Source organism: Mauremys mutica, chromosome 13 (assembly GCF_020497125.1).
Source record: "Mauremys mutica isolate MM-2020 ecotype Southern chromosome 13, ASM2049712v1, whole genome shotgun sequence".
NCBI classification, from domain to species: Eukaryota; Metazoa; Chordata; order Testudines; family Geoemydidae; genus Mauremys; species Mauremys mutica.
The window spans coordinates 11,029,063-11,054,587 of NC_059084.1; the positions used below are offsets into that span (position 1 = coordinate 11,029,063).

Consider the following 25,525-nt stretch of genomic DNA (forward strand, 5'->3'; position numbering starts at 1 on the left):
GGGACGAGCTGAAATCCAGGTGTTTTATTTCCTGCCAAGAGCGGGTCCCAACCCACCGATCCATCCTGAGCTGTGCGGCGAGGGAGGGGCCGGGGCTCGGCTTCAGACGCTTCCCCTAATGAGGCACTTCTGGCCTGATCCTAAGTCAGTGGGAGCCTGGCCGGGCTCCAGGGCTCTGCCAGGGCTCGGCCCGCTCAGGGGCTGCCGATCCCATCCAGGGACTGGCGAGTGGCGCGGCGCACGGGGGGTGGATTTCATCCCGCCCCCGGGGCAGGGCAGGGCAGGGCAGGGCAGGGGGCTCGCTTGACAGCCCGGCGCCTTCCACCCCCCGGGCGGCCGCTCCGGTCTCCCCTGCGCCTCTGCCCCCCGTCCCGGGGACCCCGGGGCGCTCCCGCAGCCCCGCGCGGGGCCGGCCAGGGCGGGAGAGGCGCCCCGGGCCGCGGGCGGTGGCCTGGCGGCTGGAGCGGGGAGGCAGCGGAGCCCTGCGGGGAGCTGCGCGCCGCAGCAATGCCCCGGGGGGATGGCGAGGCAGACGAGGCGGGGGCGGGCTGTTGGCAGGGGGAGGAGGAGGTGGCCCGTTCCCGGTAACCCACGGGGCTTTCCGCGGGTGCGGGGGAGGGGCAGCCCCCCTCCCTGCCCCCTTGCCCCGGGAAGCGGCGCGGCCCGGTGCCCAGGGGTGCTGCGGGGCGGCCGGGCCAAGCCGGGGCAGATCTCGGTGCGTGGCCGGGGGGTGCGTTGCACGGTGCAGCTGCAGACGGGGTTGAGACGAGGAAGTCTCCACCTCCTCTGGCAGCTTGAACCTGTAGCTGCCAAGCTCCATTACAGCTATCAGCGGCGCGGGGCGGGGGGCGCGGGCATTCCTGCAAAGCGGGGGCTGAGCGGGGGCCTCTCGGATCGGAGTCCTGCCGAGGGAGACACGGGGGTGGTGGTTAATGAGCCCCCCTCGCCCCGCGGTCCCTCCCGGCGGGCTGCACGGAGGCAGAATAGCCGCGGAGCTCCGGAGCAGCCTGTGCTGGGGCTGACACCCTCCCTCCCCCGGGCAGATGAACTCCTAAGGGCTCCTCCTAGCCCCGCATGGCTCCGCGGCTTGCCCGCAGGGTCCCGCTCCGCTGAGACCCCGAGCCAGCGATCTGCCCCGGCCAGCCAGCGGGCTCCGCTCCTCCTCGGCGGGCAGGTGGGAAGGAAGCCGGCTGGATACCACCATGGGCCTGTCCTGGTGCTTCTTCATCGGGCTGCTCCTAGGTAGGTGACACTTCGGGGCCGTGCACTGGAGGGGAGGCAGGGACCCGGGGCGGGTGGGTTCTGGAGAGCGGTGGCAGGTATGTGTCCGTCCCCCCCCCCCCCATAGATAAGGGTCTGCCAGCATCCAGGCTGGGTCCTTTTGGCCTTCAGGTTCCTCCCCGGCTCTCTCCCGGGGGGTACCTCGGGGTGGCACTGGAGGTGGGGGGCCCTTTCCGCAAACCCAGCGGGGGTCCGATCCGCCAGAGGGCTCAGGGCGCGGAGACTTTTACTGCGCAAGGAAAAGTGACGCTCCGCGGCTCACCGGACTGGACGTGCACCCAGGCAGGGATGTGCTTGTCCCCTTCCAGCTCCGATCTGTAACCGCTCGCCAGACATTCAATAAAAGAGCCGAGTTGATAACGACGAAGAGCCAGGAGACCGTCCAACCCCCCGAAGTGGCTGGGGGGGGGGCTCTTGGCTTTATTGACCGTCCAACCCCCCGATCTCCCCAAACTTGTCTCGCTCTAGGAATGACCCGGGGATGGAGGGTTTCCATCCTGTGATTTGAATGGACTTTGCGATACTTTCTAGAGCTATTTCCAGTACTGGGGGACTGGAAACGCCTAAGTGGACCGGGAGCTGGTATTGATCTGCTCAGGGATAGCTCGTGGAGCGGAGTCTGTCACCGAAGCCCACATGTTGGGCTAACACCGAGAAGAGAGGCAGCCGCTGGCGCCCACCCAAAGCTCCCAGGCTGCTGCTGATCATTACCCCGCAGACCGCCTCTAACGAGCTTTCACTCCCGTCCCAGGCAGTGGAGCAAGATAGGAGTTCGAGCCCCCGTGTGTAACTCTAGCAAGGGCCGGGAGATTCTTCCTGGTGCTATTTTCAACCGCCAGAGCTGGATTCCTGGGACCATTTTCCAGGAAGAAGCCCAGAAGCACCTGGCTTGGAGGTGAAATACATCAGAAGTGTCTCACTTCTCCAAGAGGAGACACATCGATTTCCCCACTGACCTCCAGGGTAGCGCCTAGACACTCCGAACCTAGCTGCCTGCCGGTATATTTGCGTCCCATTTTTAGAACTGGCAAGGTTCACATCTCAACCAGCACAGCTTGAGCAAGAGATGTCCCTGGACGCTCAGAGTTAGAGAACATAGTCACAGGGCTACATGATTCCCCATTAAAAAGACGTGAGCCTGGAGGAGGGAAGGAAACTCTCTTTATCGCCCCTGCTTGGACAGCATGTTTCCCTAGAAAACACAAGGGAGACTCCGCTGAAACTGTTTGTCCAGGTCCGGTGTGAACTGCTCAACAGAAAAAGGCAGAGTAAGATACAGCATTGAAGGGAGAACGGGTGATCTTGAGGCTAAGGCGCTAGGCTGGAGGGCTAGAGACCTGTACCAGACTTCCGCTCTCTGTGACTTGTTTCCCCCTCTGAAAAATGGGGAGAAAAATATGACCTGCCTCCCAAGGGCGTTTGGAGACTCAGTTCATTCATGCTTGTCGAGTGCTTTGAGATCAATGGGGGAAAGGCAATCTATACGTTCCAAGCATTTCAAGCACTAAATACAGTCAGCAAGAACTCAGCTCAGCCTTTTATTACTTAGTTGTGAGACGATCTGGATTTGTGTAGCATCAGTCACAACGCCCGATGTGGAACGTACATCAGACCTTAACGTGTAAACAAGATTAAAGCTAACAGTGGATTGACCAATTGCCCGGCCAGCTGTACCGTCTCCCCTGAACTCCACAGCCTTAGAGTTTCGATTTGAGCTAGACCAAACACATTTCATAAGATAACAGAAATGGGCAAAAGGTGGATATAGAAAGATACCATTTTTACCCCACCTTGCCTGTGCCAAAACTTGACTTTTGTCCCCTTCCTTACCAGTTTATAATCTGTAGCTCAAACTGATGGCAGCATTTTGCCGCTAGTGCCTAGGAACTGAAATTCATTAATGGTGCATCATTAAAAGATGATGTTAAAAAAAGCATGGATTGTACATAACTAACCCTTCCCGTCTCACAGAATATACAGGGACCGGCTGTATGCGTTGTATTTTCAATGTCTGGCAGCCCTGTTTGTTTGGATAAGGAGGGTTATACAATAAATTAGCACTTTCTAGCTGTTGATTTCTCAGTGCTGTTCCATTTGCAATACATCATCTCAGAATTAGGAAGGTAGGGATTTTAAAAAATTATTATGAATATTTTGGAGATGTGCCATAGCAAAGGGATAAGGAAACCAAAGGGACTTTATAACAGCCTCACTTAGGTGCTTTCTAATTTCGAGGTTGACTTTCACAGCGGTTGTATATCATCCATGAAAACGTTGTTTTTATAAATGACATGTGCTATGTTGTGGGCAAATATAGGAACCCACTGAAAGTAAAACCTCTTTCCAGACTTGGTTCTGCCAGATGCAGCCTCTTCTAGCACTGGATTCCAGCTTTGGTTTTCTCCATAGCAATTTCTGGCTTTTGAAAATTTCCTTACTCAACAATTTGTGCTTGTGGGGAAAATATAGAAACCACAATATATTTTTTCACGTATGCTTTTTTCTTTTTTCTTTTTACATCTCAGCCCTATCTTTATCTATATCCATATACTTTGCAACATGGCTAAACTATCATTAAGGAAAGAGCAAACAGAATCAAATCGCAGGATCATAGCACATTAATTGTTGATTTTTTGGGGTCTCTTTGAAATAAAGAGTAAAAAAAACCCCCAAAAAACAGACAATAAATTAGCAAGCAAACTTGGTCTATATTATACATGAACAGAAGGCAGTATTATTACATTGTCAGTAAAATATGTATAAACTTGGTATTCTCTTTTGATGGGATTCGCTTTCCAATCATATAATTGAACTCAACTGTTGATCTTCTCTTACCCCTGACCCCATCATTTTCAAACTTAAAAATAAACAGTGAAAGGCAAGAAGCCCTTTTATTTTAAAACTGGCTAGGTTCTAAACCATTTCAGAGAAGCTACCCATGGAAAATATCGGCATGGTGTATTGGAATGTAAAAACTTTAATGAAAGTTTAGATAGAAATTGAGCAAGCCTCTTATGCTCTTATGTTTCCAAGAATGAGTGGTTCTTTGGTGAAGGAGGATCAGAAATCAGAGTTGTTACCTAACTCAAAGAAAGGAGATTGATTTCTATTATTAGTTATTATTCCCTGGGTTCCCTCCTTACCTTCAGCATTATACAAAAGAGAGACCCAGCTCTGGGCCCCATTGAAGTCAATGGGAGACCTTCCATTGACTTTAACAAGTTTAGGATCTGGCCTGAGTTGTCGGTCTATATATTCTAAGGGCCCATTTCTGCTCTTATAGAAGTCAATAGACGTTTTGTCGCTGCTATCAGTGGGAGAAAGATTGGGGCCTAATTTAGATTAAACTATGAGAAATTGCGCAAGGATTTAAGCAAGCAGTGTTCAAAATAGAATGACTGAAGTGGAGGAACTCTTGTAATGGGAACCATGGATCTGAGCGGGGGAACTGAACAAAGGAAATATATGGGAAAGGAAGCATGCATATCTCAATCTGCCAAGCCCCAAATGTGGGAAGCAACATGTCACAAAGACCCTAAATGAGGGACACTAAAAGTGTTCTTGCAAGAATCTTAAAATGCTGCTGGATTCATTCTTTTAAAGTAAATAACTTTTTTTATAGGCCCAACTGCATGATCCTTTATTTCTGATGTAACCAATGTTCAAGAGTAAAAGTGAGTAGGTAACTTTTTGACTCAACGATGACTCAATTAAGTGACATCAGGAAAATAAGGGACACTGCAGAGCTCTGGAAGACTGCAGAACAGGTCCAGTTGATTCCTTGATTAACTCCTCCCTCTAACTCCTTCTTTCATATGTATTTTTAACCAATCTCGGCCAATCTTTTGATTTTATCAGCACAAAGATTTTTTACACTTAACAGATATGCCAGGTCATACAGCGTCTGTTAAAAAACATTTGCAGGCACTTAGCGGTAGTGTGCTTTTGCTCACTTTGAGTATTGGTAATAATAAAGCTATATCCTGCCATTGAAACATGCAAAACATCCACTGCCAATAGAAGTCATATTCTGTCCTCAGTCAATTCCCCAAACAGCCACTGAAGATTCACTCACAACTCCCACTGAAATAACTTTAAGTACTGAACTTCTGGCCCCACTGAAGTGAAAGGCAAAATGTACACTGAGCCAGGACTTCACCCTGTATCTTGGGATCAGTTCACACCAAAAACTCCCACTGGCCTCAGCGGAATTCACCTCAGCTCTCACACTGAAGTCCATGCGGTATGGGTGAGGTTATGTGGGGGGTGGATTTTTTATTTCCCCTCTTGAAACAAAACACAATGATACTTTGTTTTCCATGTTTTTCATATAATTTTTCAGTTAGGCCACCTGGAAAAGGCCAATGAAAATATAGATGACAGCAGAAATTTGTGTCAAGAAAGTCCTAAACTTTGTTAATTTAATAGTGCAAGTGCAAGTCCTAGATTATGCAGCATGTAGATTGAACGTCAGCTTTAATTTCAGCATCTGTCAGTAGCATTTAAGAGAACTGGAATGCATCAAAAGTTAGCTAATATTGACAGGCGAAACAGTAGACTGAAATTTCAGACTATCTAGAAACCACACCCAGACCCCAAAACACACATGTTAAAACAGCTCTAATTCTATGCTTTAACTGAACGAGCAACCATTTTCTTTGGTCACTCGTGACTGAGTTAAATATGTTCCCTTGTGTCTTTATTTTGGTACGTGTTACTGGTTTGGTGACATGTATCAGTTTAATATCTTACTGTGGAATCTCTTTGAGACAACTTCCACCATCAAGCCAGCTAAAGTTCCACAACTCAGTGGCTCATATTTTTCTTTAGGGACAGTCTCCAGCTTTTCATCATTCTACACCCTGCAGGCCTCACTCATGGAGCCAAGGAGAGACCTGTGTCCTTTTGAAATAGTTCTGTTTGTTCCTATTATTCATCTCTCTATTATTGTAATGTCTGGGAGCCCCATTCATGGACCAGGGCCCCATTGTGCTAGGTGCTGTACATACACAGAACAAAAAATGGTCCTTGCCCCACAGAGCTCACAATCTACATTCCTATAGTCTGATTTTCAAAGGTATTTAGGTGCCTAACGGGATTTTCAAGAGCGCTTAAATAGATTTGGCATCTGATCCCCATTAGGTGCCAATGTGAATCTTTAGGCACCTAAATACCTTTCAGAAACTCATTCCCCGATTCCTATGATTCTGGTTTCATAGAAGCAGGCTGTGAACCCCTTGCTTCCACTGATGAGCCATTACTTACACAGGCAGTTCCCTTGAAGACAATAGGATCACTCAGGTGATTGTGAACCTCCGGGAGCAAGGCCCATCGCAGTCTGAGATGCAAAGGCCTGTTAGATATCCAGGCCTGCTCCCTGCCAAGCCTGGCTTATTCCCTACTGTAGACTCACTAATACTTTGTGCAGTCTACTCTAAAATATGCGAAGGGAATGGGTTGCTACAGTTTAATAGATTTCAGTGTCAAGAAGGTTATCTCAATGTTCAGGCTACATTTTTCCTTTCTTAATTCCCTCCCAACAGAACCTCGTTATTCACCGTAAGGAATTCCTCCCCTTCCTAGGTGTTTTTAGCCTCTGAATATTTAGAGACTCCTCATATCCATCCCCCACAGCCACTTGTGTTGAGCTCTCTAAATCTTTCATTGTAACTCAATCCCTCCCACCCCCTAATCATTTTTGTTGCTCTGCTCTCAGCGCCCGCCAATGCCCTTTACATTGAGCAAATGCTATATTTATGTTAATATTATACAGTAGGTGGTCCCTTGTGCTCAGGAGCCACATAAATGATTTAGACATTTGAAATGAAGTTGGCATTTCATAGCCAAGCTGTCATCTGATTACCAGTTCCACTCTTGAAAGCTCTCTGGGGAAAAAAATATGCTTAGGAATCACTATTAAACAGGGCCAGGATGGCCACTAATAAAGCGTCTCCGGGAGAGGTTACATGGGATCTGCCAATGCATAGGCATTTTATAAGCTTGAAATGGCTGAGTGCCAGTCATTTCAAAAGATGTGTCTTGTTTTCTGCTGAGTTTCCATCTCTTCTAAATGAAGGGAGATAGGTGTGGCTTGGTACAAAAATATGGTTTCTAATGAAGGTTTCTCTTTTATCTAGTCACAATTACACTACCAGAGTAGTGCCCCATCTTGTGCGTGTGTGTATGAAACAGAATGTTGGCATCCAAATCCCACCAGCTAGGCATGCAGGAGAGTGGAAATGGGTCTCAGTAACTCAACCCATGTAACTAAAAGCAAACCTGCACCCTCACTGGTCCTCTAGGGGAAAAAACCTTGAGTTTCCTAGTTATTTCTTTGTGTTTAGGGTTTCTCAGAGATGTATCAGTGCCAAACTTTTACAACAAGCTAGGTCAGAGTTTGACAGCTCACACAGTAGCACTGCTGCCTCAGTCTGTTGGCTTACTTCAGTGCTTGCTGAGACTAAACTCAAAGCAAATCAGTTCTCTCCTCTATTCTTATGTCTCCTAATTAACCCTCCTCTCTCCATATTGTTAGGCAGGTCCATGTAATTACCAGGCATTACCACAAGGGGAGCTCTGTGTATATGTTCTAAGCCAGTGGTCCCCAACGTGGTGCCCACGGGCACCATGGCGCCCACTGAGGCATTTATGTGCACCCACCTAGTGCCCCGCAGGGAAGAGAAGCTGCGGCCCCGCGCCTGCCGGGGACAGAGAACTCAGGCTGCGGGCGCGGTGTTCTCTGTCCTCGCGGCTTCTCTCCAGCTTCTCTCTTCTCTCTGGATTCATATATTATGTAATATTAAATAGGATGATTTTCATATTATTTAATGTACAAATGCAAAATAAGCCTTGAAAAATTGTTGGCGCCCGCCACACTCTTCTGAAAACAGGAATGTGCTACTGGCCACAAAAAGGTTGGGGAGCACTGTTCTAAGCCCACAGCAGGACACATTAAATATATGGAGCTAGACCTATCTCATAGAACTGGGAGGGAACCCGAAAGGTCATTGAGTCCTGCCCCCTGCCTTCACTAGCAGGAGCAAGTATTGATTTTGCCCCCGATTCCTAAGTGGCCCCTTCAAAGATTGACCTTACAACCCTGGGTTTAGCAGGCCAATGCTCAAACCCCTGAGCTATCCCTCCCCCCAACTTGTCCATTAGACTTAGGGCCCCAACAAATTCACAGTCATGACAAATATGTCAGCCAATTGAAATCTGGTCTCCCCCTGTGAAATCTGGTCTTTTGTGCACTTTTACTCTATACTATACAGATTTCATGGGGGGAACCAGTGTTTCTCAAATTGGGGGTCTTGACCCAAAAGGGAGTTGCAGGGGGGCCACAAGGTTATTTTAGGGAGGTCATGGTATTGCCACCCTTACTTCTGTGCTGCCTTCAGAGCTGGGCAGCCGGAGAGCGGCGGCTGTTGGCCAGGTGCCCAGCTCTGACGGCAGCGCCCCGCCAGCAGCAGTGCAGAAGTAAGCATGCCAATACCATGCCGTGCCACCCTTACTTCTGCGCTGCGGCCTTCAGAGCTGGGTGGTCAGAGAGTGGTGGCTGCTGACTTAGGGCCCAGCTCTGCACGCAGCAACGCAGAAGCAAGGGTGGCAATACTCTGCCTTCGGAGCTGGGCTCCCGGCCAGCAGCCACCGCTCTCCAGCTGCCTCGCTCTGAAGGCAGCGCCGCCGCCAGCAGCAGCAGCACAGAAGTAAGGGTAGCAGTACTGAAGCTCCTCCCTGCACTAACCTTGCCACACCCCCTCACAACTCGTTTTTGGGTCAGGCCCCTACAATTACAACACCGTGAAATTTCAGATTTAAATAGCTGAACTCAGGGCCGTCCCTATTTTGGTGCCCTACGCAGCCCCCTCATGGGGGGGCTATGTGGGGCCCCAGTCCTCTGCAGGAGGGAGCGGGGAGGGGCTGGCCCCAGGCCTCTGCGGGGGCAGGGGCTGTTTGGGGTCCTGCCCCAGGCCTCCATGGAGTGGAGTAGAGGGCTGGCCCCAGGCCTCCGTGGGAGTCGGGGGGCTGGCCACTTCCTGTGGGAAGTGGAGTGACCCAGCCCCAGCCCGCTCTGCTCCCCTGGCTCTCAGGCTTGGGGGGAGGAAGGAACCGCCCCCCAGCACTCGCTGGTAGCGTGGCTGGGAGCCAGGGGAGTGGAGCAGGCTGGGGCTGGGTTGTTCTATTTACCGGTGAGTGCAGGCCCGACCGCTTCTGGAGTCCTCAGGGGAGTGGGGATGGTGCGGGAAGAGGCCAGGCAGAGCAGGGGCGGGGGCCCTGTGGAAGAGCCGGAGCAGGGGTTGGAGCAGCACGCAGCTCCGCAGGGAACCAGGAAATGTGGTGCCCCAAATTTCCTGGCGCCCTGCGCAGCTGCGTACTTTGCATGTGGGTAAGGATGGCCCTGGCTGAACTCAGGACATTTACGATTTTAAAAATCCTATGACCATGAAATTGACCAAAATGGACCATAAGTTTGATAGAGCCCTAATTATACTGAAAGCACCTGTGTCAACTGGGCAAGGGCATAGCTAAATCCATGTTGGCACTGACCTAACCACAATGGCTCAACCTACGAAGGACCATATTCCCAGATGGTACTGCACAGAGGTTTCCTTGTTTGACTTTTTGCCATTGACCAATTGGCTATGGGAGATTGTCTCTAGTTTCTGGGTCCACATAATATTTTGGTTAAAAAAAGTTTAGTAGAGCAGCTCCGCCTGGACCACAGCCAATCAGGAAAATAAGTTATTTGCCAGGTGTTTCAAATATATTTACATATAAAAATGAATAAAACGTGTGCAATTAAAATACAGTGGATGATGATAAGTATAAAATTCTTTGATTAAAGCACGCTGAGGTCTCAGTGAAATGTGCTCTCTGCCACTAGAACAGAATTTTATTAGTATATCTCTATGGCCCTCTGAAGTGGATTCTGAGTATGCCCCTTGCTTTGTATACTGTATTTTGGTACAGAATCCTCTGTATCTGTTTCCTTCTGTGAATCCCTTTATTCTCAAAACTGACGTCATCATGGACTGGGTTTTTTCCATCAGTTTCATGTTAAAACATTCAAAGTGCGTGTTTCCTGAGTAAATCCCTGATCCTGCACCACTAAATGCAATGGGAGCTTTGCTATTGAGTTCAATGAGCGCAGGAGAAAGAGTAACCTCATTTATACATTGTGTTAGGCCCTGTTTTTTTCTCTCTTGGTAACCCACCAGAGAAGGCATTTTAAACATAGGTAATCAGATTTTACATGGTCAACACTAAAGAAGACCCTGAAGGTACAAGAGAGTGTCTCCTTCACTCCCACCCTCTCTAGCCCAAATACCATCTGTCTTGTCTGACATGCTTTTCCCTGTTTTCTGTTTCAGACGTGTAGGCCAAATCCTGCCAGCCTAGCTCAGGCAGAATTCCCACTGAAGGCTTGTGGGATTGAGCCGTAAGCTCAGCAGGAATAGAGACTGAGGATGTCTGTGACTGTTCTAACTTTTATCTTGTTTATCTTGACTCAGTAGAGTCTGGCGTAGTTTAGAAGGAAAAGCTGTACTGTAACCCCAGTGTCTCTGTAGAAATGAGTCAGTTCACCAGGGTATTAATCCAAATGAAACGCTAAGTTACAAAATAATAGGGCCAAATTCTGTCTTCACTTATACCCAGGTGGGAGTCAATATGGTGTCTAGGTAGATAAGGGAGGGTAGAATCAGGCCCATAGTTGTATTCATACTCTTTTATAATGGCACCTTTTGACTGAAGTAAAATGATTTGAGGTTGGTATTTAAAACAGAAGCAAATATTGATCGAAACATTACAAATACAACAGGCCCTATATCCTATTTGGGGATATTGGGTTTGTTTGATCGCTTAGAAAACAGCTCCGAAAGAAATATATTGTAACTTCTTTTTTTTCAATCTTTACATTGCTTTTTACTGCTGGAATGACATCGCTCTGCCAGCCAGCCAGTCACAGTTATCTGAAGCTGTGTGATGGATTTCCTAGAGCTCCTGCTTTCATAGGATGGTATCTCTGGCAATAACAAATCCTTTTCCGTGATTAACATAAAAATGGCCATGCTGGGTCAGGCCAAAGGTCCATCTAACCCAGTATCCTGTCTTCTGACAGTGGCTGGTGCCAGATGCCTCAGAGGCAATGAACAGAACAGGGCAATCACTGAGTGATCCATCCCTTGTTGTCCAGTCCCAGTTTCAGGCAGTCAGAGGTGTAGGGACACCCAGAGCATGGAGTTGCATCCCTGACCATCTTAGCTAAAAGCCACTGATGGACTTATCCTGCGTGAATTTATCTAATTCTTTTTTGAATCCAGTTATACTTTTGGCCTTCACATCCCCTGGCAATGAGTTACACAGGTTGACTGTGTGTTGTATGAATAAATACTTCCTTATGTTTATTTAAATCTGCTGGCTATTGATTTCATCGGGTGACCCTTGGTTCTTGTGTTATATGAAGGGGTAAATAACACTTTCTTTTTCACTTTCTCCACACCGTTCATGATTTTATAGACCACTATCGTATCTCCTGATACGTATCTAAACGGAACTATCCCAGACTTTTTAATCTCTCCTCATATGGAAACTGTTCCATATCCCTAATCATTCTTCTTAACCTTCTCTGTACTTTTTCCAATTCTAATTTTTTGAGATGGGCAAACAGAACTGCACACAATATTCAAGGTGTGGGTGTACTATGGATTTATATTGTGGCATTATGATATTTTCTATCCCTTTTAAAATTCTTCCTAATATTGTTAGATTGTTTTGTCTGCCGCTGTACACCGAGAAGATGTTTTCAGAGAGCTATCCATGATGACGCTAAGATCTCTTTCTTGAATGGAAACAGCTAGTTTAGACCCCTTTATTTTGTATGTATTGTTGGGATTATGTTTTCCAATGTGCATTATTTTGCATTTATCAACATTGAATTTCATCTGCCATTTTCTTGCCCAGTCACCCAGTTTTTTGAGATTCCCTGGTAACTCTTTGCAGGCAGCTTTGGACTTCAATATTGTGAATAATAATAATAATAATTTTATATTATCTGCAAAGTTATATAGAACTGGCATCCTGGCAAACAATTTCCTCCTCCAACTTACTAGACTACACTCTGATCTCAAGTCAAGAAAGCATCACTAATCAGGAAGGGTGCTTAAGCACATGCTTAACTTCAAGTGCATGCTTATGTCACATTGAAGCCAATAGGACTTAAGCGTGTCTTCAAGTGCTTTCCTGAGCTGGAATCTCTGTTTGCAGACATAGAAAATGCAACATAGTGCTGAGATTCATTGTATTATAGTTAATTTTATAACTCATTTTAATACATAATATAGGTCTTCCCACAAAATTGTGCTCATGGGAAATTCTTTATTTTGAGCATATTAAAAAGACTGCTAACTTAATCTCAGCACAAATTCAAGAGAAATTGATTTGGTAAACTACAAACATTTTCCTCGCATTTAAAAGAATGGTCATTCTTTTAGCAGCTAACCCCAAATCCATTCTGTATGCTTTCTCAGGGGAGAAGAATGGCAGAGGAATGCTTTGTTAATAACGTCTGTGCGGATAAGTGTAATTCACTTATGCAGAATACATTTGTATGTTTCTTATCCATAGTTTTGTTCCAGTCTGAACATTCCCTGCCAAATATCAAAGGTTTTGTGTCATTCTTAAATAAAGAGCTACGTAATTCCCCATGACTGTAGGCACTGATCTTATCCATGCGAATGGGTGACTTAGTGAAACATTAGAATTATAAATGGAAATAACAACTTTGGCCATAGGAAGCAACAGCATGTAGCAATCTAGCCCTGGAGAAGAGTTGATCTACAGTACCTAATTTTGTTGCAAGCTGTAATGTGGGCAATTTCTTCTCTATTTATTGATAAGAAGCAAAGATGTATGACTAAACTCAACTTTTCTTCCAAAGTCAATATACTAGGTGTGGGGGCTGCTTGTTTTCCACAGGAGATTGGGGTGGGGCAAACCCTGCCCCTCTGAGGTGCTGACGAGGTAATCTCCAGAAGGGAAACCTCACAGAAAAAAGGCCCCTCCTACAGCTTTTAGGAAGGGACAACTTCCTGCTTAAATTGCAGTAAAACCAGTTCCAATGTTTGGCGTTGGCCAACATCCGGCAAGTCTTGCTCTGTAGATGCTTGCTCAGAAGATATATATATATATATAGTAAATGGTCTCCTCAGCTTTCTTTGATAGACAGGTGAGCGAGCAACCTCTGTCATCTGCACCAGTCATTGAATGAAATCTTCCAGCGTGCTGCTAGGTAAATTATAGAACAGAGTTAGAGTAAGCCAGCCCCCAGTGGGACAATAAAACGAATGCAGCGCAGTGCAAGTCTGCAGGGACACCTAACCCAGGGACGTTATTTTGCTAGATGGATCAATATAAGCCAGGGTTTCAGGTGTTTTAATGAGAAGGCATATCATTTATTTATAGTGGGCCGAATCCTGCAGGTTCTCATGTAGGTCTTACCTGGGCAAACTGCCAATGGCTCCAGCAGGAGTTTTGCCTGAGCAAAGAGTGAATAAACATCCAAAGAAAGTCTTCGGGATTTAGCTGAGTGTTCGCACATTCCCTAAGCCAGTAACATCCGTTGTTATGGGAAATGAGGTAAGTGACAGAGTTACTGTCCTTATGGTGGGCGACAGGAGAGGCGAACGTTCCCATGTTGTAATTCCCTGGTTCAGTGGCTGTCTCAACCATAGATTAAAAACTGAGTGAGGACAAAGAGCTCTCAGTCATATCTGAAGATTTCAGCTGTGAGCTGAGTGGGTTCAGAGGAATCTCCAACTGAGCAACAAATAAAATAAAATTATTCATGAGTACTAATGAACTAGTGGCCTTAGTTACAATCATTTGGTTTCTGTGTTTGAACTAGTTCTTCTTGAGGTCTGTGAACAGAGCTTAGCCAGTGAATATTCAGGCTGTGTGAATTAAAACATGAAGCGAATGGGAACTGTGGATACTGAGCACCTTGCAGGATCAGACCTCAGATGCCAGAGGTTGGCAACCTTTCAGGAGTGCTGTGCTGAGTCTTCATTTATTCACTCTGAGTTAAGGTTTTGCGTGCCAGTCGTTTTAACGTTTTTAGAAGGTCTCTCTCTATAAGTCTATAATATAGAACTAAACTATTGTTGTATGTAAAGCAAATAAGGTTTTTAAAATGTTTAAGAAGCTTCACTTAAAATTAAATTAAAATGCAGAGCCCTCGGCCCAGTGGCCAGGACCCGGGCAGTGTGAGTGCCACTGAAAATCAGCTCGTGTGCTGCCTTTGGCACGTGTGCCATAGGTTGCCTACCCCTGGGCTAGCAGATCTCTCTCAGCCTTTCTAATGTGGGTCTGTTGCTCTTCTGCACATACAGAGTTTGAGCTGTGAGGTTTGCCATTTTATGGGCCTGCAGTGATCTTCATGGATCAGAATATGGGCACCATCCAGACTGGTTGTAACAACAGGATTTCACACTCTCATAAAGCCCGCATCCAGACTGAGTGCTGGAGCAACCATGTTGTGCAAAAAAACAAGCTAATCCGCAGCAATACAATATGCGATTAAGAGGACCAGGCTTTTGTGAATGAGCTCTTCTCAGTGTTGCTGATGCATTCAGCAGGCTTGCTGTCCCAGCTAATCAGGATGCAGCGAATGAGTGATGGGCACAGAGAACACTTGTGTACCAACATCTGTCAGGCAAAATGACTAAATCTGCTGCGTAATGGACGTAATGACAGTAATGGCTTCTGATTTAAAATTAAAATTCTCAGCTTTGCCCCTGCATTCAGTTCTGATAAGTGTCTTGGCATTTGTCTCTAGCCGATGCAGATCATTACTGGTGAAAGATGTAAGGATTTAGCTTCCTGAGAAGAGTGGGTTAAAATTAGTCCCAAACTGAGAAAAAAAAAGTACCTTGATACAACAATAACATGCAGTAAAATGTCCCTTAAAACACTACACAGTTTAAACACAGCTGTGCAAGATTCTTTTTCAATGTGCTATGTACCTTAGAAAGAAGATATAGTGTTATTATTAAAGGCCTGGGCAAGTACATTTTAATGAACACTAAAGTCACTCATGTAATGGACAGAATATGACCCAACTTGTGGGCATTTTTAAGGAACTTGTGTTGCCTCCTTTCCAAAATAATCCTGTTGCTTGTTGGGCTTTTGAGACTGCAGAGACCAGAGATCGCTTTGTTCTCTGAATTTATCTTATTTAGCTGATCAAGAGCCATAAAGAAATTGACTTTTTTGACTTAAGCGGCTTTCTCATGGTTTCATCTGAACTCAAGGGGGAATAATAAATGCATGAACTGATAATACTGGGGATCATGAAATAGCTGTGAAAGGTTGGATACTACCAGGGCTTTTCAAGCTGTCTCTGTGACGATAATCACTACCCTTGAAACAAGCGGCTCCATCTGTCGCTCTAGGACAGGAGAAACAATCCTTTCCTGGCAGAGTTACAGGACTGGATCTAAAGCAGCCTGTCCAGAAACTTAGCACAAGGACCAAATAGTGCCCCAGAAAGGCCTGGTGTGACCCGTTGAAGAGCAATTCCTGGAACAGGCAGGTCCCATTTGGTCTTTAAAAAAAAAAATCTTTAGTCAAACTAACCCATTTAATTGTAAAGTGCAGGAGCAACTGCATCTGTGTTCTGAAAACATCTGTCTTATTTTAAGCCTATGCATCTGGAAAGAAGCTATGGGACGTGCCTGTGTCTCAGGCTCAGCAGCACAGCACTGGAAAACTGCACTGGGAGCCACAGTGTCAGTACCAACTGCGCCACCTACAGGACAGCGCTAGAATTTCGGCTCTTCTGCCTCCCCGGCTGGAAGGTCATTGGATTTCTACAGGGTAAGGAGCCCAGTAGCCCAGAGCAGTTTGCAGATTTGTCTTGCCTCTTTGCTAGACGCTGCCAACAGGGTGAGGTCACCTTACTAAATAGCAGCGTCATGGTGCACTGATGGGCACACACTGTTAAACTGTAGAGTGTGCCTGCTGTTGGTGATTTTCCTTTGTGGGGAAAAGGTCATGTATTGTTTGTGGCTGGAAGAAGGCCCCAAATTAAAGAGCTGAATATCCTTTAATTTTGGGGTGGTTTGAAATGCACTCCCAGAGCTACCATTCGCAGATAGCCCAGTACCAAATTAAGGGGCCAAATCAAAATCCTTGATATTATCAGTTTGGGATGTGCTCTAAATCCAGATCCAAATACTCCCTCTAGGACTTCCTCCATCTCTCTCTTAATTTGCCATGTGTGCCATCCCAAAGCTGCAGACGTTGCCCCATCAATGCCCTCTGGGCTGAGGGAACACACAATACACAGGCTGAGGTTTGAAAACACAGCAGCACATCTTTAAAACACCCCACTGCCTACACATTATTTCCAATGTCCTTATGTGAACAGACTTTGGCAAAGGCACAGTTCTGACTACCAGCTTCTATTGTACACAATGGAACAGGCTCCAGTGCACCTCTCACTACGACCAGGAGATGAATAGTGGGTCATAAACTCATAGGTGCAGCGAAAGGGAGAGAAAATAAGGGATTTTCAATTTAAGATCTCACAGGAAGCATGCTAGTTTACCTCACAAAAATTTCATTAGCAGCTTCATGAAAAACAGACTCCCATTTAAGGGCAAAGGGGCGTCTCACTGAAATTATCACCCCTAAATCCTAGCCCAGGCCAAACTCCTAAACTAAGCTTCTGAGATTGGGCTGAGTTCTGGGGATTGGCATAAACTCCTGAATTATTAATCTCCCAGGCCAGAGCAAGCATCTGAACTACAGCAAACTTCCACTGGCAAGTGAGCTTCTGAGTAGCGCTACACATACAGCCTGAAGTAAGCACTTGAACTAGATAGTAAACACCAGCCTGCCTGCCTGCCCCACAACTCCTCACAGCTAGAACAGGCTTGTAAATAGGATGAGCTCCCAACTGGAGTGAGAGCATAGGCAGAGAGACCAACTTTATAGTCTCTTAGCCCCACCCCTGATTGGTTTTGGCTAATCAGCCCCCTCCACCTGACCCAAAATGGAGTCTTGCAGGCAGCATTAGCTCTGCATCCTCTTCCATCCATGGTCTCTGTGTTTATCCTAACAAGGGCAATGAAAAGGAGACACACCCATCCCTGCAATGTGCATTCTGCTGTAGGGGTCTCAGTATTACTAACCCCAAGCGTTCAAAAATCAGGAGCCCGGCTCCAAACGAGTGTGAGATTCTCATTAACAACAAAGGCTTTCTTTTTATTTGCCTTCTGGTATTTAAGCCTTGAAGGTTCATGTTTTCAAGCTTTTCTCAGCAGCCACGAGGGTAGACACTTACTTTTTTTTTTTAAATGAAAGGTGGGATTCTCATGCAGTCACATGATGCCAGGAGCTGGGGGCTGTCAGAATAACACCAAGTATCCTGACAAAATCATGGGCGTTGGCAGACATGGGTCTGACTTTCCTGTCTCTAGATGGGACTCAGTAAGGAACTTTAATACAAGCTGCTTATGCTCCCCACTGAATCTCATTCACAAGACTCCCTGCTGGACCTCCACCCTCGCTGTGGTGGACAACTCCATCACAGTCCCTTGTGATGATGGACGTGGGGTGAGACTCTTTCTGATGTGGTCCCTTATTGGCAAGTCTCTGGCATTCACATGGTACTGAGTTGCCCCATTGCTCTGTGCCACCTAACAGAGGAAACACTACGGGATCATTTGTGAAACCATTTCTATTTAATACCACTTGGGTGAGGGTAAGGAGCAATGAATTGAGATTCTCCCCTCCTCTTAGTCTTATGGCAATATGCCCTGGGGATAGGATGGGGTGATGCTCCACAGAGTTCTTCTATGCAAAGAAACTCTGATTTGTTAGCGGGTGTATTTTTTTAATACCTCTTTGCTGGGGGTGCAGTGAAATGAAAATCACCGTTGCAGGAATAATTTTGCCACTGGGGTAAGATGTGGGGCCTTAGGGTCAATGGGGAAGGGAGCAGTGTAAAGGTGAGACCCTCTCATCATGGTGTCAACAGAAGTTAATGCCCCATTAATTTCTCTGTACAAAGAGTCAGGCAGGAATTCAAACCCCAGCTCTTCCACTCGATACATGACTAAGGATTCTACCACCAATCTCTTCTCTGCCCTTAGCTGTGAGGTACGTCCGGGACCGGAGTTTCTCACCAGATCTTACCTGTTTTACTCCAACCGCTTGTTCAAGGCTTATCAGTTCTACTACTGGGACCCCTCCTGCCACAACCCGTCCCACTCCTTGGTCATCAAAGGCAAGCTCCGGCTGCGCCAGGCCTCCTGGATCACCCGAGGGGCAACTGAGGCAGACTACCACCTGCACAAAGTGGGTATTGTTTTCCACAGCCAGAGGGCCATGCAGGAGATTTCTGCCCGGATCAGTCAGACGTCAGGAGGGGACTGCAGTGGATTCTTTCCACCTGGACGGTCCTGGGCTCCCGGAGTCCTCTACGAGGTGCTGAGTGCCAAGGAGGGGCGGGATTGCACCACAGCCCTGGGCTTTGCCATGCATGAACTCAGCCTGGTGCGGGTGGAGAAGCATTACGAGCCCCTGCTGCAAACTCAGCCGAGCAGCAGCAGGACGGTGGAGGAGCTGTACCTAGGGGACATTCACACCAAGTGGTCTGAGAGGCTCCATTATCGACCAACGGGGTATCAACGCCCTTTGCAGAGCGCTGTGGTAAGACCATTGCTTACTCCTGGGCCACATTAAAAAATGGAAGCCCCAGGGCTGCCCGGGGGGGGGCAAGTGGGGCAATTTGCCCCAGGCCCCAGGCCCCAGAGGGGCCCCACGAGCCCTGGCCCAGCGGCGGTCTGGATCTTCAGTGGCATTTTGGCGGTGGGGGGCCCTTCAGTGCTGCCAAAGACGCAGAGCAACTGAAGGGCCCCCTGCCACCGAAATGCCATTGAAGACCCGGACCGCAACCAGGTGAGTACAAGTGCCGCAGCTCCCCCACTTTGCCCTAGGCCCCCTGAATCCTCTGGGTGGCCCTGGGAAGCCCAGCGTCCCTGGTGTCCCCTGTTTTTTGATGCATGTCTGTCTGCAGCCTTCTTAAATTACTTACCCCACCTGCAGTCGGTCACCTCAGTATTATAATGATACAGACAGAGGTGATGGGCAGAGAGCCTGGCTTAGAAAAGACAAAATTGTGTCTTGTGCAAGGTGCTGGGTGGGGTGGGGTGGGGAAGAAACGGGGGCCTAACCACAAACGTACGTGCACAGTTGTATGTGAATCTGGCTCTTCCCCTTACTAAGCATGTGGCCTGGTAGCTAGCCTGGACTAAGCAGCAAAGAAAACATAACAGAGGAAACAGTCCTCCACGGCTGGGGCATGGAGCTAATAGATTTTCTTTACCTGCCACATTTTCACTAGAAATGCAGGCTCAGATCCTGTCCTGAGGTGAAAAGTCCCACATCATTATAAGCTCTGTGTGCTGTTATTTGTCTTGCATCCCTCATCTTATTTCTTTGTCCTGTCCTTCAGGTTGAAAGAGGAATGAGGAAACAAGCATCTTCCATTAAATCATTATTCCACAATATAATGCCATTAGCAGGGGAAATTGCCCTGAATACAATTATGTTATTCTACAGAAATCACTTTACTTCAACATAAATAATATTATACTGCAGCCGTGATTTATTTTTATTTTTCGCCAGTAGCGTGGTTTATTTCCAGGGGAAAAAAAGGTATTATTTATCTAAATCATAACTAAATGTGATTGAGCAGCGAGATAGGGCAAAAAAGCCACTTGTGAACATTACCAGCTGGAACAGGACTAACTCTCATGAAATGCTTCATTTGGGAGAAGGTTTCCACCCTTGTGATACTGCAACAACTGGAATTAAAGAGAGAAAAAGAAAAAACACAAAATGACAAACCTCCAAGTAACATGCTTGGATTGGTATAAAGCTGGGTGTTATCTTGGGCCAAGACCATGTACATGAGCTAAACCAGACGGTAAACATACACAATTTTAAACGTTAACTTAAAACAAACCTAAGATACTGAAATTCACTCTCTAAATATAGTGCTAGGTTTCAGAGTGGTAGCCGTGTTAGTCTGTATCAGCAAAAAGAACGAGGAGTCCTTGTGGCACCTTAGAGACTAACATTTATTTGGGCATAAGCTTTCATGGGCTAAAACCCACTTCATCAGATGCATGCAGTGGAAAATACAGTAGGAAGAGACACACACAGAGAACATGAAAATATGGGGGTTGCCATATCAACTCTAACAAGACTAATCAATTAAGGTGGGATATTATCAGCAGGAGAAAAAAAACATAGTGATAATCAGGATGGCCCATTTCAAACAGTTGACAAGAAGATGTGAGTAACAGTAGGGGGAAAAATTAGTATGGGGAAATAGTTTTTAGTTTGTGTAATGACCCATCCACTCCCAGTCTTTATTCAAGCCTAATTTAATGGTGTCCAGTTTGCAAATTAATTGAATTTAAATATGCCACAAGTACTCCTTGTTTTTGTTTTTGTTTTTAAAGATAGTACTGTAATTAATCACCAAACAGCTCTGTAAAGCTCCCCAGCACATGATGTCACCACTTGGGGATAATTAGAAGCTACCATACGTTAGAAATAACTTCATGTGACTGGTTTAAACAAGCAAGATTGTTGGCTTCGCCATATTAATTTTGTTGGACATATCCTTCTCTTTTAATTAACTAACGTGCAACATTAGCCTGCACTAGCAAGAGATTCATTCAACTTTGCTGATGTCATGACCTGCAGGTCTCAAACCCAGATAGGGTGACCAGACAGCAAGTGTGAAAAATCGGGACGGGGGTGAGGGGTAATAGGTGCCTATGTAAGAAAAAGCTCCAAAAATCGGGACTGTCCCTATAAAATCAGGACATCTGGTCACCCTAAACCCAGATCTAGGAGATGCCTGAGGTGGGTGTTAATCATGTGCCAACCCTTCACCTGACACTTTACTATTACCAGCTAGAACCAGGATTCCTTGAAGTCTAACTCAGCTGGAAGATTCTACCTTAAGCCCTGATTGGTGGAACAGCAGCGCACCTGATTGGCTTCCTCCCCCTACTTAAGTCAGAAGGAGGCGCAGGAAGTCTGTACAAGTGGGGTGTACCCTGCTTTAGACTGTTCACCCAGTGCTATCTATTCCTGTCTTCTGATCTCTTGGTTTCCTGACCTCTGGCTTGTCTACTGACCCTGCACTCCTGGTTCCTGGTCTCTGACTCTTGGTTCCTGACCTGACCTCCTGGTTCTGAACCCTGGCTAGTGTGGCAACCTGGCCCCCTGCCTTATGCTGACCAATAGGCCTGGCTACCTACATCCTGGTCCTGACAGCTATGAGCTATTTTTTAACCTGCTATGGGGAAATACTACTCTTACTTCCTTAAATCTATAACTGTTTTAAAGAAACCCACTCTCCCCAAATTACCTCCATTATCAAAGAATTTCCTGTCTACAGAGAATATATATATTTGCCAACTTCTGGGATTATTTAGCAATAATGTACTGTGTATTGTCAGCACTCGTTAGTGTGACAGTAGCAGTAAAGCAAGCTGAAAATGACTAAATTACAGTAGACTCCAATCAACATGCATGTAAATTACCCGCCCTACTGTTAACGGAGTTATTTAATCTTGTTCCATGCAAACAGTTAATTAGCTAGAATTTCAGAAAATGATCAAATGTTATACTTATTTAAAAAAAAATCACCATATACTGACACTTTTCCATATGAAATATAGGAAAAGGTTTCAACTTTGCATGAAGCTCTTAGAGAATTAGAATGGACACAGGATTGGTTTGATGTAGAGCTTTGGGCAATGGTCAGGCATCCTGCGGGGCCTTCAAAATTAAACGCATGTTGGTTGGATCCATGTTTTTCACAGAGTTTAAGTTTTGATGCTGGGTTTCATGGACTCTTCTAGGAGATGCAGCACCATTTCTTAGCCCTCCTTCTGAGGGTCTCAGCAGTGCATTGGCTTTTCTGGCACCATCTGAATGGATATAAAAATGTACTAGCCTATTTGACAACTCCCAGCAGCACCAGAGACTGCCTAAATAACCTTAACTGGTGGCATTTTCTTTAGGTCCAGGCCTTGTCTAAGTTTTCACTAAGCACATGGTATTGTGGGAGCAAAACAGCAGCATTTGTGCCCTGATCCTAACCTCTCAAATAGTCACACAAATCTTGCAGTGAAAGAAAACCAGGGCATTCCAAAAGTGCATCCCTTGTCCTGCTTGCAGCACTCCTCTTGGACCAACTGCTGCCCTGAGGTGTATGCATGCAGCTCCCACTGGCCTTCTTGTTTTTCCCTAGAATGGCAGGGGATTGAGGCAGCCCTTTACCTTACTAAACTGCTTGGACCCATTGGGCCAAATTCATCCCTGATGCAGCCTCCAGGACCTCAGTGAAGTTGCACCAGGGATGGAGATTGGCCTGTTATTGTTTGAATATTTTGAATGGGGGTTTGCATGTAATATTTTTCACTTACTTTTTGTTTGTTTGCCTCCAACAGCATCACGTGCATCCTTGCCCTGCTTGTGGGATTATATACAGATCTGATGAGCACCATCCACCTATATTACCAGCTAAAGCCAAGCTGCCGATGCAGTTAAGTGGCAGGTGGGTGAGTGCTCACTGTGAAATCCGGCCAGCTGTGCTTTTTCTTACCAGGTACTTCATATTTCATGGCACCAATCGCACCTGGGAAGGGTACTATTATCACTACTCTGACCCACTCTGCAAGCAGCCTACTTTTACCATCTATGCATCTGGGCACTACACCAAGGGCGTCCCATCCTCCATAGTGAGAGGAGGCACAGAGCTGGCATTTAAAGTGACCTGTGCTCGGGTTACAGCAATAGATCAGGTAACAGTGACCATGCTAAACTCCTCAGAGCCAGGGACCTGCGGGGAGACAGGCTTCTGGAGTGCCGGGATGGAGCAGGATATAACGCTGACCAATGGGTGTCTGGCTTTGGGCATCAAGCTGCCCCACACAGAATATGAACTCTTTAAAATGGAGCAAGACATGAAAGATGGCAGCTTGCTGTTCATCGGCGAAAGGCCCACAGACGGATCCAGCCCTGACAGACCGGAGAAGCGGCCCACCTCATACCAGGCACCGCTTATTCAGTGTGCCGGGGCTACCGGCGTCTTTTCTAAACACATCAGTCCACGCTACCTGGGAAAAGAGGATAATAATGGGAATGAAGCACTAAAACCTTTGCCTATGGCTTTTTTATTATCACTTATGGCAATGCAGTTTTTAAGATGGGACTAGATGACTCCAGCTGTGCAGCACAGAATTCAGACACTGGGTGCTAAGACAATTTTATATCCTCTTTAGATAAGCACATCTGGAATCAGCTTTGCTTAGATTCTGTACACATTAAAAAAATGGACAAAGAGGTTTTCCCTGCATAACATGCCTGATTATGTACAATGTGTACTATGCGTATACTTCCTAATTGACCTTCATTAGGCATAAAGCTAATGTAGTGACATGGATCCATTGCACATTGTCAGATAATTTAGCAATACTAAAAAGACGTGTTAAATTAGAACCGCTGATTCTAGCTTTCAGCATTGCTAGGATATAACTGAGGGCTCTAGTCTCACACAAAAGTCAAATTACCAAAGCGCTGAGGGCTCAGTCTCTCTGAAACTGATTTTCCCCCCTGCTCCCCTCACTTCCTGCTCCTGTAAGTTCAGGTAGCTGGCTTTGGCTCAATCACAGAAACTCATACCACACACACCCTCTGTCAATCTCTCTTCCTTGAATTCAGGAAGGGCTCTTAGTGGCAGACTTGATGCCATCCTTGCAACCTACAATTTGCAAACTCTGCTTTCTTCTTGTGTGTGTGTGTTAGCTTTCCCAGGCTCTGGGCTGTGATGGTCCCAGTCCACTTCTGTTCATAAGCTAACAATGGGTGAGATACAAGTGACCTTGCCCCTGTCATATTACACTGACTTCATAAGGGTTGGGTTCACTCTGTTCCACCTCTCTGTGTTATCACTTAGCCCAAATGTTGAGACATGACCAGATGATTTATGACTGTAGCACTCATCAGGTATCAGTGAGACACACACATAGGTGCAAAAAAACACTATACCGACCCTGCGTTACCTCTGCCTCCACTTTGGCACAATCCCTTGTGTTTGTTGGCACATTCCCTTAACAAGGGTTATCAATCCAACTCTGGATTAGATCTCAAACATAAAAATACCACACAAGTGCAAGGATAACATCTGATAAACTTGACTCAGGTAAATTAATGTGAGGGGTGCAGAAGAGAGACTATAATCAGACACCACAGTCAAGTCTTGGCAACAAAAACGATTAGGGGGCTGGAGCACATGAGTTATGAGAGGCTCAGAGACTGGGATTATTTAGTCTGCAGAAGAGAAGAGTGAGGGGGGATTTGATAGCTGCTTTCAACTACCTGAAAGGGAGTTCCAAAGAGGATGGATCTAGACTGTTCTCAGTGTTACCAGATGACAGAACAAGGAGTAATGGGTATCTCCTTCCTTAGAGGTTTTTAAGGTCAGGCTTGACAAAGCCCTGGCTGGGATGATTTAGTTGGGGATTGGTCCTGCTTTGAGCAGGGGGTTGGACTAGATGAGCTCTTGAGGTCACTTCCAACCCTGATATTCTATTAATTTCTGCCTACAAAGCAAGCAAGGTATGGAATTATATTCCCTAGCCTACTGCAGCTAAGAGGACACCTAAGTTGAAGACACCTTGTGATAGTTAAATCCTCTTCACCTAATCCTACATATTTGATCTGAAAAGGATATTTTTTAACTAAACTATGCAATAGCTACACTTAATGCTGTATGTACAAAACTGAAGCTGTACTTAGGGCTTGTTTACACAGGGCTATCCAGGAAAATGAATCCTAATTAACAAAGTATATCTGAAGTGGATTAGTTAAACCCCACTGTGAACATCCGCATTCAGAATTAAATTGGCTTTAATATGTTTAGTTTAATTCACTTCCAAAATGAATTAAAATAAATCACATTAAAACCACTTTAATTCTGAATAACAGCATCCCGCACAAGGATTTAATCCATTTAAAATTCACACCTTTAGATAATTTTTTTCTGGCTGACCTCTGGTAGACAACCCCATGGACAATTTATGGGTTTTTAACAATTGATCCATACACATTTAATAAGATTCTCATCTGACAGTGGTACAAATGATTTTCA

The 25,525-nt window shown here is 46.1% G+C and overlaps 1 protein-coding gene across 2 annotated transcripts; it reads left to right on the plus strand.

Moving 5' to 3' along the window:
* The first annotated feature begins 956 nt into the window (after positions 1-956).
* Positions 957-24,749, plus strand: APCDD1L (APC down-regulated 1 like). 2 transcript variants are annotated; one of them, XM_044984660.1, is made up of 4 exons: positions 957-1,242; positions 15,981-16,155; positions 18,438-18,996; positions 22,824-24,749. In XM_044984660.1, exons 1-4 carry the CDS (start codon positions 1,203-1,205, stop codon positions 23,589-23,591), a joined length of 1,542 nt encoding a protein of 513 aa, XP_044840595.1. In that variant the 5' UTR covers positions 957-1,202; the 3' UTR covers positions 23,592-24,749. The 2 variants fall into 2 exon arrangements, with proteins under 2 accessions (XP_044840595.1, XP_044840596.1); XM_044984661.1 differs by lacking the exons at positions 957-1,242; positions 15,981-16,155 and adding an exon at positions 17,730-17,898.
* Positions 24,750-25,525: the final 776 nt, after the last annotated feature.